The sequence below is a fragment of the Haliotis rubra genome, unplaced genomic scaffold (genome assembly GCF_003918875.1).
Source record: "Haliotis rubra isolate DU_JTF1 unplaced genomic scaffold, ASM391887v1 Scf813, whole genome shotgun sequence".
Classification (NCBI taxonomy): Eukaryota; Metazoa; Mollusca; class Gastropoda; order Lepetellida; family Haliotidae; genus Haliotis; species Haliotis rubra.
In genome coordinates, this window is record NW_025767539.1 from 343,715 (window position 1) to 358,291 (window position 14,577).

At 41.0% G+C, this 14,577-nt stretch overlaps 1 protein-coding gene across 1 annotated transcript; it reads right to left on the bottom strand.

The window, feature by feature from the left end:
- Nucleotides 1–11,945: 11,945 nt before the first annotated feature.
- On the bottom strand, nucleotides 11,946–12,377 carry LOC124261876 (ankyrin repeat and SAM domain-containing protein 6-like). Its single transcript, XM_046696244.1, has one exon. The coding sequence runs from the start codon at nucleotides 12,375–12,377 to the stop codon at nucleotides 11,946–11,948; it is 432 nt and encodes a 143-aa protein (XP_046552200.1).
- Between the last annotated feature and the right edge of the window lie 2,200 nt (nucleotides 12,378–14,577).

Sequence of the window (14,577 nt, forward strand, 5' to 3'; positions counted from 1 at the left end):
TTTAGCTTCCTATGTGTGACTTCCTGTGCTCGCGGTTCAAGTTGACCAGAAATTGTTTTATTGTAGGTTAAAGGTCAGACTGTAATCATGAGTACATGGCATGGATAATTTTTCAATTTGATGTTGAATGTATGCTGACAGGCGGTCAGCTTCCGTTATGTAGGGAGACAAGTGTCTGACCGGAATTAAATACAGGAAATAGTAAGCAGTTGACGACTGATGGTCATTGAATATCTCAAGTAGTTTGGTTGTACAGCGATGAAATGATTTAGCATTTGTCATATATATCACTGAATAAGAAATATGTGTTCTGCTGTAAAACTTTCACTTTTACTCAACATTTTAAAAACTTTACTCTCAAATTGCAAACATAAAAAAACCCATCTTATGTCCATGTTAATGACACTTATTTGACATCATGTGACACATAGGTTACTCACATGCCGTTAGTCGCCTCTTACGACAAGCATGGGTTACTGAAGGGTAACCCAGTACTTCATGGGTACAATACATTAAGAAACAAGAGAGATATACAGATTTCATTGTTTATTAGCTCCGTTTCAAATGAGTAGACATTAAGATAGGAGCTCTCCCAAATGCCTACTTTACATCTGTTGTCTTATTACCCTTCCTCATTGACCTGTCCTTCACTCTCTACATCAGATGTCATTTCTTTACAATCATCATCAATTCTACCCAAGACTTATATTGGTACAATTTTGAAATCACTTCATGATACATATTATTTAGGATTTGTGAATAGCATAGTGTTTTGTATTAATGCCTATAGACTGCGCCCAATTCACGCATATACGGACCCACATGAATTTTAACAGCAACAACCGTTTATTGTTGACAGATATGTAATACTCAGAACATTCGGTGTTGTTCCTTGTGTGACAGCGTATTTTAAACTTTGATTTAACAAAATGCGCTGTGATATTTTGGCCTTATAAATAGCAGCTAAATTCCCCCCTCATTGTGTGATATTAATTCTACGTTGAACGCGTATGCTTAGTCTGTCTCACTGTTCCTGAACCACATTATTTTCCCAACTGCCACATACCCTCTCTGCAGTGCTAAAACCCTAAATAAAGCAAGTCTATATTTCCTCAGGTTCTGAATCTCTGGTGTCCTTAGGGCTCCTTTTCAATTTATACAGGCTTGTTGGTTACTATCAAAATTATATATATACTCTCGAGTCGGCAAACTCATACCACTCATAAGATAATTGAATAATAAACACAGACCACTTGAACCTGAAGGTCACACACACCTGGGCCGGAAAGGGGACTTTCGAAGGAGGATGGGTCAAACAAAGGTCACACCTATGTTGCGTCATAAAAGAAAATGGAGGATATGGGCTTCAACCCCCCTGTATACAACATATGTTGATGTGTTGCTGACAAACAAAGGATCAATATCACACTAAAAGGGGGGATTCGAAACGACCCAGATCGGATTATACCGCCAGTTATCACCACCAGTTCTACAGTGCAGAATATTTGACGTTGAACCCGGCGAATGTATTTAAAACATTATTTGATATTAAAATGGGTTTTTTTGTAACAAATTAGCTCGGGGCTGTCTGGTATTACTAGTAAACACACTCTCTCTAATGGACAAGGTTGTGTTTCATTCGTTGTGAGAAAATGTATGTCTCAAAATTAATATACCTACATGCAGCATTAGCTACCACTACAGGAGGGATTGGCAGATGTACAAACCATTTCGAATATCGGAATGTTGATAACAGGAATGTCATTTTGTCCCAGAGTTTCAGACTTCTTCTCAGAGGAACCTTTCTCTGGAGACAGAAAATGAATATTGCCAAGGGACTGGTTTGGTTTACGTGTGTTAGGGCGTTGGACTACTCACTCATTCCAGATACCGGCACTTACTCACTCACTCACTCATATTCCAGATCCCGACACTCACTCACTCATTCATATTCCAGATACCGGCACTAACTCACTCACTCACTCAGTAATATTTCAGCAACCAGCTTTGTCGCAGGGGTATGCAAATAATCGAGTTAGGACCAGACAATCCAGTGATCACTATGAGCATCGATCTACGCAACTGACATACGATGACATGTGTCAGCCAAGTCAGCGAGTCGGACCACCCAATCTCGTTAGTCGGTTTTTACGACAAGCATGGGTTGCTGAAGGCCAGTTCTATATATTGACTTACGTGTCATGATGAATGGTACATACTGATCAAAGCAAACCATCTTCTTCTAGTATGAACTAGAGAGCAGGTAAAACTTCAAAAGCATTGCATGATGAATAACACCTGCAAACATCCAAATATGTTATGCTCTTCAAGTTATAAAATATCAGAATATAAAGAACATTTCTGTTATCATTTAAACATGATATATTTCAAAATAACCATTTCACCTGTCTTGTGTCTCTGTTCCAACGAAGGATGCAATGAAAGTTCCAGAACTGACTTTAATGCCATTCAACACTGTGCCCTAACCAATCAGACTGACGCAGCCTGTTTGCTTTATGATATGCGCAAATATGGCATATCGGAAATGTTGATGGCCAGCTCCAAGCTTCTTAAAATACAATTACACCTTGTTGTTGAACTGTTATACTCACCAACCCGAAGAAGAACCCTTGAAGATCCGAGATAGAATGATCTTCACCAACAAATACGTGTTGTAAGAAGCGACTAACGGGATCGGGGGGTCAGACTCACTGACATTGTTGACACATGTCATCGTATCCCAATTGCATAGATCGATGCTCACCTGTTCATCAATGGATTGTCTAGCCCAGAGGCGACTGCCGCCATGTAGCTGGAATATTGCTAAATGCGGCGTTAAAAGACAACAACGAAAATTAAAAATATATGATAAATCAAGAGATATATTTTGCTTAGAATAAATGAAAAGAAATAGAATGCAGAACAATAAACTGCAGAACAGCATACATTCCATTGTAACAGTGATACATATCATGTGTACTCACCACGTTGTTTTCAGTGCCCATAGTATTGCAGTGACAAGAATATATCCCTGCTGCTGGATGAACAAAGCGGAAAAAGCCAGGTACACAGTATCTTTTGCCTCTCTTGGCAGTTCCTACAATATTGGAATACCAAATGTTGTGGCTCGGTCAAAAAGCAAATTTTACATGCTTTCCTACAGTTTCGGTAGTTCCTAGAACATTTGAATATCGGCTGGGGAAAAAAGCAAACTTTATAGATTTCCCCACAGCAAACTTAAAAAGGAGTTGAGCTGAATTGAGTTTTACGTCCCATCGCCATTGTTTCAGCCATCTATCGACGAGACCAAGTCTGCTCATATACATATTTGAGTTACAAAGTTTAAACGAGTTTCTTAAAATGTATATGTTTTCATTACACAATTATCAACAAAGCCATAATTAATATAAACTGGTTATTCCTTCACAGAACTGAGCAGGTTGGTCAACGAGAATAGACAGTATATGTCTTAAAGAATTTGAGTTCAGTTAGGCTTTACGTCACATCGGGATTACTCCAGCCATATAGTGACGAGACCAAGTCTGCATTCATAAACATTTGAAGGTACAAAGGCCAAATGAGTTTGGTTTGTTTAAAACCGATATATTCATTACATTATTATTTAGAAACAGAAAATGTCATTACACCAAATCTCGCACACGGGGGTCGTAACTTTGAGTCCAACTCGTTTCCATGGAAATGGAAAAACAATCAAATTCCCAAAATGTACAAATAGCTAACTCTGACTTGTTTCCATGGAAACAGGGAAAATTCAAATTTTGAGAAATACCTAAATATCAAAAGGCAACACTTTAGCCCTTGGGTAATACAAGTTCCAGGTTTGGTGTATGTAAATCTTTCATGGTTTTCAAGTTGAACTCCGGAAACGAAATTCAACCCTCCTTGAGATACCTAGGCCAAATTACTTCTACGGAAATCAAGAAAAATAAAATTTCCAAAACTCCGAAAGACACCACTTCAGGATCTGTTTGATATGTCTGCTAAGTTGTTGTGACCATATATCCTATGTAGACCATCCGCCCTGTTGTGACGATATATCCTATGTGCACCATCCACCCAGTTGTCACCATATATCCTATGTACACCATCCAAACTGTTGTGACCATATATTCTATGTACACCATCCACCTTGTTGTGACCATATATCCTATGTACACCATTTACCCTGTTGTGACCATATACCCTATGTACACCATCCACCATGTTGGGACCATATATCCTATGTACACCATCCACCCTGTTGTGACCATATATCCAATCTACCCTGTTGTGACCATATATCCTATGTAGACCATCCACCATGTTGGGACCATATATCCTATGTAGAGCATCCACACTGTTGTAACCATATATTCTATGTACACCATCCACCCTTTTGTGACCATATATCCTATGTAGACCATCCACCATGTTGGGACCATATATCCTATGTAGACCATCCACACTGTAGTGACCATATATCCTATGTAGACCATCCACACTTTGTGACCATATATCCTATGTAGACCATCCACCCTGTTTTGACCATATATCCTATGTACACCATCCACCCTGTTGTGATGATATATCCTATGTACACCATCCACCCAGTTGTCACCATATATCCTATGTACACCATCCACACTGTTGTGACCATATATCCTATGTACACCATCCACCTTGTTGTGACCAAATATCCTATGTACACCATTTACCCTGTTGTGACCATATACCCTATGTGCACCATCCACCATGTTGGGACCATATATCCTATGTAGACCATCCACCCTGTTGTGACCATATATCCCATCTACCCTGTTGTGACCATATATCCTATGTAGACCATCCACCCTGTTGGGACCATATATCCTATGTAGACCATCCAAACTGTTGTGACCAGATATCCTATGTACATCATCCACCCTGTTGTGACCATATATCCTGTGTAGACCATCCACCCTTTTGTGACCATATATCCTATGTAGACCATCCACACTGTTGTGACCATATATCCTATGTAGACCATCCACCCTGTTGTGACCATATATCCTATATAGACCATCCACCCTGTTGTGACCATATATCCTATGTAGACCATCAACCCCGTGTTGACCATATATCCTATGTAGACCATCCACACTGTTGTGACCATATAGCCTATGTAGACCATTAACCCTGTTGTCACCATATATCCTAGGTAGACCATCCACCCTGTTGTGACCATATATCCTATGTAGACCATCCACCCTGTTGTGACCATATATCCTATATAGACCATCCACACTGTTGTGATCATCTATCCTATGTAGACCATCCACACTGTTGTGACCATATTTCCTATGTAGACCATTCACACTGTTGTGACCATATATCCTATGTACACCATTTACCCTGTTGTGACCATATACCCTATGTGCACCATCCACCATGTTGGGACCATATATCCTATGTAGACCATCCACCCTGTTGTGACCATATATCCCATCTACCCTGTTGTGACCATATATCCTATGTAGACCATCCACCCTGTTGGGACCATATATCCTATGTAGACCATCCAAACTGTTGTGACCAGATATCCTATGTACATCATCCACCCTGTTGTGACCATATATCCTGTGTAGACCATCCACCCTTTTGTGACCATATATCCTATGTAGACCATCCACACTGTTGTGACCATATATCCTATGTAGACCATCCACCCTGTTGTGACCATATATCCTATATAGACCATCCACCCTGTTGTGACAATATATCCTATGTAGACCATCAACCCCGTGTTGACCATATATCCTATGTAGACCATCCACACTGTTGTGACCATATAGCCTATGTAGACCATTAACCCTGTTGTCACCATATATCCTAGGTAGACCATCCACCCTGTTGTGACCATATATCCTATGTAGACCATCCACCCTGTTGTGACCATATATCCTATATAGACCATCCACACTGTTGTGATCATCTATCCTATGTAGACCATCCACACTGTTGTGACCATATTTCCTATGTAGACCATTCACACTGTTGTGACCATATATCCTATGTAGACCATCCACACTGTTGTGATCATCTATCCTATGTAGACCATCCACACTGTTGTGACCATATACCCAATGCAGACCATCCACACTGTTGTGACCATATACCCCATGCAGACCCTCCACACTGTTGTGACCATATATTCTATGTAGACCATCCACCCAGTTGCCACCATATACCCAATGCAGACCATCCACACTGTTGTGACCATATATCCTATGTAGCCCATCCACACTGTTGTGACCATATATCCTATGTAGACCATCCACCCTTCAGAGACCATCCACACTGTTGTGACCATATATCCTATGTAAACAATGTACACTGTTGTGACCATATATTCTATGTAGACCATCCACACTGTTGTGACCATATACCCCATGTAGACCATCCACACTGTTGTGATCATATATCCTATGTAGACCATCCACACTGCTGTGATCATATATCCAATGTACACCATCCACCCTGTTGTGATCATTTACCCCATGTAGACCACCCACACTGTTGTGACCATATATCCTATGTAGACCATCCACCCTTCAGAGTCCATCCACCCTGTTGTGAACATTTACCCACGTAGACCATCCACACTGTTGTGACCATATATCCTATGTAGACCATCCACCCCATGTAGACCATCCACCCCATCCACCCTACAGAGACAATCCACCGGATGTAGACCATCCACCTTTACAGAGACCATCAACCATGTACAAAACCACACATCCCTCCCATCATAATACTCACTCTAGATTTATAACATTCCTTACCTAATTCACACGGCTCATACACAAAAGCCCAACATTTGACTCACGAACCACCTTGAAGACATGGAACCCTTCAGAAGCTCTGTATTATCAATCTACTATATGGATGGTCTACGGTGTGTCTGGTCTATTTGACCACCAGACCATTTGTAGAAAATGATTATCTTGTAACATCACAAAACCTATTAAGACAGGCTGTCCTCTAAATCTACCAATACTAGGATATATCTGGCGACTTTCCAGAGTCAACTTAACCACTTGACCATTTCAAGAAAATGTACATTCAATACATCTCTTCCATGCCAGTGTTGTGATTGTCTTGAAGTTATCCAGCATCACTTCCTGGTTATAAGAACAAACTGGAACAGGTTTGTTTCTGTGTTATGCAAGCCATGGTGTCCCAATTGTTCAGATTAGCTCATGATCTCAATCACTGAATTGTCTGGTCCAGACTCACATATTTACTCCCATCATAGAGCTGGAAATATTACTGAGTGCACAAAACAAACAACCATAAGGACAAACAAACAACCATACAAACAAACAACCATACAGACAAACAACCATACAGACAAACAAACAACCATGCACATAACAAACAACCATACAGACAACAAACAACCATACAGACAACAAACAACCATACAGACAAACAAACAACCATACAGACAAACAACCATACAGATAAACAAACAACCATACATATGAACAAACAACCATACACACAAACAGCCATACACACAAACAAACATTCATACAGACAAACAAAAAAAACATACAGACAAACTAACAACCATACAGACAAACAAACAACCATACTGATAAACACTGACTGACTGACTGAGTTTAGTTTTACGCCGCTTTTAGCAATAGTCCAGCAATATCAGGGCGGGGGACACCAGAAATTTGCTTAACACATTGTGCCCATGTTGGGAATCGAACCCGGGTCTTCGGCGTGACGACCCAACGCTTTAACCACTAGGCTACCCCACCGCCCGCACAGATAAACAACCATACAGAGAAACAAACCTCACAGACAAACAAACAGCCATACAGATAAACAGCCATACAGACAAACAAACAACCATACAGACAAACAAACAACCATACAGACAAACAAACAACCATACAGACAAACGACCATTCAGATAAACAAACAACCATACAGACAAACAAACAACCATGCAGATACACAAACAGCCATACAGGCAAACAACCATTCAGATAAACAAACAACCATACAGACAAACAAACAACCTTACAGAGAAACAAACAACCATACAGAGAAACAAACCTCACAGACAAACAAACAACCATACAGATAAACAGCCATACAGACAAACAAACAACCATACAGACAAACAAACAACCATACAGACAAACGACCATTCAGACAAACAAACAACCATACAGATACACAAACAGCCATACAGGCAAACAACCATTCAGATAAACAAACAACCATACAGACAAACAAACAACCTTACAGAGAAACAAACAACCATACAGAGAAACAAACCTCACAGACAAACAAACAACCATACAGATAAACAGCCATACAGACAAACAAACAACCATACAGACAAACAAACAACCATACAGATAAATAAACAACCATACAGAGAAACAAACCATACGGACAAACGACCATACAGACAAACAACCATACAGACAAACGACCATTCAGATAAACAAACAACCATACAGACAAACAACCATACAGACAAACGACCATTCAGATAAACAAACAACCATATAGACAAACAAACAACCATACAGATAAATAAACAACCATACAGACAAACAAACAACCACACAGATACACAACCATACAGATAAACAAACAACCATACAGACAAACAACCATACAGACAAGCACCCATACAGACAAACAACCATACAGACAAACAAACAACCATACAGACAAACAAACAACCATACAGACAAACAACCATAGAGATAAACAAACAACCATACAATGATGTTGAGATCAATTTTAGCTGCAGATATGTGTGGTTTGATCCTGATTCCAAGTGGTGGAACCAGGCTTGGCAGTTTAGGAAATAAGTTTTCATAGAGCGGGTTGAAAACACAATTGTATGCTTGATTGGACTCATTTGAACGTAATTTAGTGATATACTGCAGTGAGAGTTTAATGCGGCGTTGTTCAAGGGAAGGTTCATTGGCCTCCGCATATAGACTGTCTACCGGAGAGGTCCTAAAAGCTCCCAGGCAGAGCCTCAGTCCTTGGTGGAGGATAGAGTCTAATTTTTCTAAATTGCTTTTGCAGGCTCCACCGTAGACAATGGAGCCATAATGTAGTTTACTGCGAACTAATGATCTGTACAAGGGAAGGAGGGTAGTCTGATCCCCTCCCCACTCTGTATTTGAGACTACTTTTAGCAAGTCTAGAGCTTTCAAGCACTTTGTTTTCAAATATTTTATGTGTGGTAAGAATGTCAGGTGGCGGTCGAATATGAGTCCAAGGAATTTGGCCTCTTCTACTACCTTGATGGGAGTACCATCTAAAGTTAGGTCTGGATCCTTGTGTGGTTTGTATTTACGACAAAAGTGAATACAATTTGTTTTGGATTTTGAAAACTTAAAACCATTTTCATTGGCCCATTTTTGGATTTTGTTAAGGCAGAGTTGTAGCTGCCTTTATATTGCGACATGAAATATTGAAGTCATCCACGAAAAGGGACCCGTCAACGCAACTGTTCAGAACGTTAGTGAGGCTGTTAATTTTGATGCTAAAAAGTGTGACAGACAGGATGCTGCCTTGGGGGACGCCCTGATCTTGGTGGAAATAGTCAGACAGTGTGGAACCCACCCGAACTTGAAATTGTCTGTTAAAAAACTGAGATATGAATTGAGGTAGTCTACCCCTCAATCCAAACTCGTGTAAATCTTTTAGGATACCATGTTTCCACGTTGTATCATATGCTTTTTCTAAGTCGAAAAAGATAGATACTGTATGTTGTTTGTTGACAATGGAGTTGTTGATGAATGATTCGAGACGCACCATATGGTCAATGGTATTTCGGTATTTTCGGAAAGCACATTGGAGGTCACTGAGGAGGCTATTGGTCTCCAAGTACCAGATTAATCGATTGTTGACCATGCGCTCCATGGTTTTGCAAACGCAGCTAGTTAGTGATATAGGACGGTAGCTTGAGGGATCAGTATGATCGCGGCCGGGTTTTGGTATAGGGATGATAATGGCATTGTGCCACGAAGGGGGGAAGTGTCCGGATGTCCAGATGTCATCAAATATATTTAGGAGTGTTTCCAAGCCTGTGTCAGGGAGGTGTTTCAGAAGCTGATAATGGATTTCATCAGCTCCTGCAGCAGTGTCGTGAGCCTGTCCTAGGGCAGTACGTAATCCATGGAGGGACAACGTTTCGTTGTAATTCTCCCCATTATCAGAGTTAAAATTGACTGGTTTCTTTTCTTGTTGGGTTTGGTATTTCTGGAACTGAGGGTTATAATTTGATGAGGAGGAGTGGTTTGCCAAAGTTTCGCCGAGTTTGTTTGCAATTTCTGATTTATTTGTCACCATCTTTCAGGTGGTGAACTCCTGATTTTGACCCTTTGCCCTTAATCTTTTGGATCATGTCCCACACCTTGGACATGGGTGTGCGGGAGTTGATTTTGGACACATATTTCCTCCATGACCGGCGTTTAGTTTGCTTGAAGGGACGTTTTGCCCTGGCATTTGTCATTTTAACAGCATTCAGGTTGTGCACTGTAGGATGTTGTCGAAAATATTTTTCTGCCTTCTTCCTATTTTTCCTAGCTTGTTTGCAGTTTGTATCAAACCGTGGTTTGCGTATGTGCGGGTTTGCAGAGGACTTAGGAATAGTTTTGTCTCCGATGGCATTTAGGACGTCTGAAAATAGTTCCATGAGATCAGGAACATTCCTGAAGTTGTCCGGCTTAAGTTTTTCTGAACATAGGGTTTGGAATAAAGGCCAGTTGGGGTTGATAGGAGTAAGAATTGTTGGGAAGTGGTCGCTTCCACAAAGGTCGTCATGGACCGACCATTCAAACTCATTTAAAAGATTAGAATCTGTAAGTGATAGATCGAGAGCAGAGTATGATCCAGGTATGGAGGTAGGTGTTTGATCCATCGTTGAAGATGCATACATCATTATTGGAGAGAAACTCTTCAAGGACCTTTCCCTTACTATTTGTATCAGTACTCCCCCATAGGGGGTTATAGCCGTTGAAGTCGCCCATGATTATGCAGGGCTTTGGGAGTTGATCGTATAAGTTCTGAAGATCTGATAGGCGGACAGTTGAGGTGGGAGGGAGATAGAGGGAACATAGTGTAAACCCTATGTTCAGAGTTATGCGGACAGCAAAAGTTTGTAGGTTGGTGTTAAGTGGAACAGGGCTATGGAGGATGCCCTGCCTCACCAGGATAGAAGTGCCTCCTGTAGCTTTTACACCGGGAAGAGAAAAGGAGTGGTAGGAACTGTACCGACGGATGTCAAATTTATCAGTCCTTTTTAGGTAGGTTTCTCGGAGACAAAACGCGGATGGTTTGAAGTCTTGAATCAATAACTGTAATTCATTATAATTATTCTTAATTCCTCTGCAATTCCATTGGATCATGTTTCGTGGATTCATGGTGCTTCCACTGGTGACATGTCACGTGAACGTGAGAAAGCGTTTGATGAACTCTTATTGGTGTCTGGTGGAGATGGAGTTACCTCCATATCCAGAAGGCCAAAGGAGTTATGGACCTCGATGGGGACCTCTGAGGGAGAGGTGGCCTTTGGTTTTGTGTTTGGCGGTTGTTCAAGTTGCTTTAGTCTCTCTAGCCTCTTTTTTCCCCTTTTTCTGCGCGCAGTTTCTGTTTCTGGTTTTGGCATTTGTTCTGGTGTTTGTGATTCAGAGGTTTTGACTTTTGGCGTTGGAGATGGAGTGGCTGAGATGGGCTCAGTTGTGTTGAATTGAATAGGCTGAGAAGACATGATCCATGTCAGGTCCCTCTGACAATACGGTGTTGGTTATCATAGAGATGAATTAACATGATGTCCAGATTGATCCTTGACATTCTTAAGTTTCTTTAGGAAAGTCCGTCGACTGCCCACCTTTTTTCCAGATCTTTCTCATTCATTAATTTCCTGACATATTCCTCAGGTATTCCACAATGTCATAGCTTTGCCCTCTCTGAGCCAGAGTAAGGATGCATTCTCTTGTATCTGAGAGCAGGGAAAGATCTGCCTTGTGGTCCACCAGTAGCTGGAAGACATCCCCATGTCCACACACAGCCGCCATCATCACCGGTGTCCAGTGATACCGACCTCGGACATTGTTGTCATAGGACGGGAGCAGGCACTCCACACATTTCCTGTTGCCTCCTCGACAGGCCAGATGAAGCAGACTGTCTCCATACTGGTCTGTCTGAACCAACTCAGGACTATTGTCATGGCAAACTTTCAACATTTCAAAAGATCCTGTCACTGAGGATCTCATCAGCATAGTCCAAGAAGTGTGCTTCTTCACATATTGACCATACTCCTTCAAGGGCGAGAGTGAACAAATCATCTCCAGTCTCATCAACCAGTGTCAGATGTCTGAGGTGGTCAAACACTGCAGACTTTCCAAAGACAGCTGCTACCATTGCAGGCGTCCACCCACGTACATCTCTGTCATTAATAATACACCATGGACACACATGTTTCACCATACCAAGGTGTCCACCTATACAAGCAACGTGTAACAGATTATTCTCCGTATTGTCCACTATCTTGACGTCAGCGTCTCGGGCCACAAGGAAGTCAACTACAGAAATGTGGCCTCCTCTAGCTGCCTCCAGGAGCGGTTTGCGACCGTGAAAACCTCTTGTGTCAATGTCAAAATCGCCTATGACATCTTCAACATCAGCATGTTACCACCTCTACATGCTGTGTGAAGTGTTGTGTGATTATCATCACCTACACAAACACGGTTACCTCCACGTTTCAGAAGGAGTTCCCAAATATTGAATATTGTGTTTTCCACGGAAAGCTGCGTTCATCACTGTTGTCCAACCGAGTGCTCTAAGACACTTAATGTCAAACAGTGGAAGCAGATCTTCTACAATGGGACTATTTCCACCTTGACATGCCAGATGAAGGATGGTGTCATCGCTGTCACTTGTTATTGTGAGATCAGCTCCCTTTGACACGAGCAGGTCGACAACATCCTTCTTCCCATACAGAGCTGCTATCATCGATGATGTAAATCCCACCTTTCCACGACAATTAATGTCAAACAATGGAAGTAAATCTTCTACAATGGGACTATATCCACCTCGACATGCCAGATGAAGGATGGTGTCATTGTTGTCATCTCTTATTGTGATACCAGCTCTCTTTGACACGAGTAGGTCGAAAACCTCCTTCTTCCCAAGCAAAGCTGCAATCATTACTGATGTTAAACCGTTTTGTCCCCGACAATGGATTGGTTGGTTGGTTGGTTGGTTTTAAAGTTTTAGGGCGACGTGGGCCAATAAGAGGCCTATTGTGCCCAACACATTGACTTGATTTAATAAACAATCATACGTAATTTCATTGCCAAAAGGAATCGTTTAGCTAAGACAAAAGAAACGACAACACTAGTAATTTGGATAGATGTATACGTATGTCCAAAAACCTCTGCTTTGTGTTACGGATTAAAAACCTTAAGTAATCACTTCCATTCTGAAACATGAAATACTCATTCAGTAAAAAAGCAGTAGGTTCAGATGACAGAGTGTTAAAATGATTTAAAACAACAGAACTAAATCTGTCTGAGCCATTCGAGAGCCTGTCTAGATTACATCATATTTTCCAGATGCCGAGACAAAATCTAAAACTGCCCGTTGCATAGACCCATACATGATATCGGGGCCCAAAACTGTTTCTAATGAAAATACATCATCAACCTCAAGTACGGCACTTCTGAGATTATGTCTTATGTTGTTATGCCCAGGGCATGTAATTAGATAATGTTCGATGTTTTCAGGCGTCTCCAAATTGTAATGGCCACATTTAGAAGAGACCGTCTTATCTATAATACTCCTGTAAGCATTTAGCCCACAGTGTCCAAGTCTGAGACGTGAAAGAATAACCTCATCACGCCTTTTACCACGACGAATTTTATGACCAGATTTTAGTGATGGTCTAAGTTTGTACATATGTCGGCCGGTAGTACCTGTATCCCACAACTGTTGCCAACTCCTTGTAACAGATTTCGATAAAACATTTTCATAATCTTTAGGGATTGGTTGAAATTTAAATAAATCAACTTCAGGAAACTGTAACCCGGATTTGGCCAACTTAACTGCAATCTCATTCCCATGTATTCCAACATGTGCTGGGACCCACACAATGTCGCATGCAATGTACTTGATGTTTAAAGATGTATCCAACGTTAATATCTCATGAACAATGTCATCTCTAGATCCATTTGCACCAGCTTCTAGAGCTTTGATTGCTGCCATGGAATATGTAAAGATAACTGCTTCATGGTCACATTCATCTACCCACCTCAAAGCTTGCAAAATGGACAAAAGTTCAGCCGCAAAAAACAGAAAGATAATCAGGGAATCTGAGCACCTTAGCGATCGATAAACTGGGTATCCCAAAAGCCCCAGCAGTACGATCATTGGATGGTTCTTTCGATGCATCAGTGTATATATGTGTGAAATTAGAATACTTTTCTGGCAGAAAGTCTTGAGTTATCACTTTTATTATGTTTTGGTCCATTCTCTTATTCACGATTA

Coding starts and splice junctions, on each gene's coding strand:
- LOC124261876 (XM_046696244.1), bottom strand. CDS start 12,377: ATGATTTGTTCACTCTCGCCCTTGAAGGAGTATGGTCAATATGTGAAG.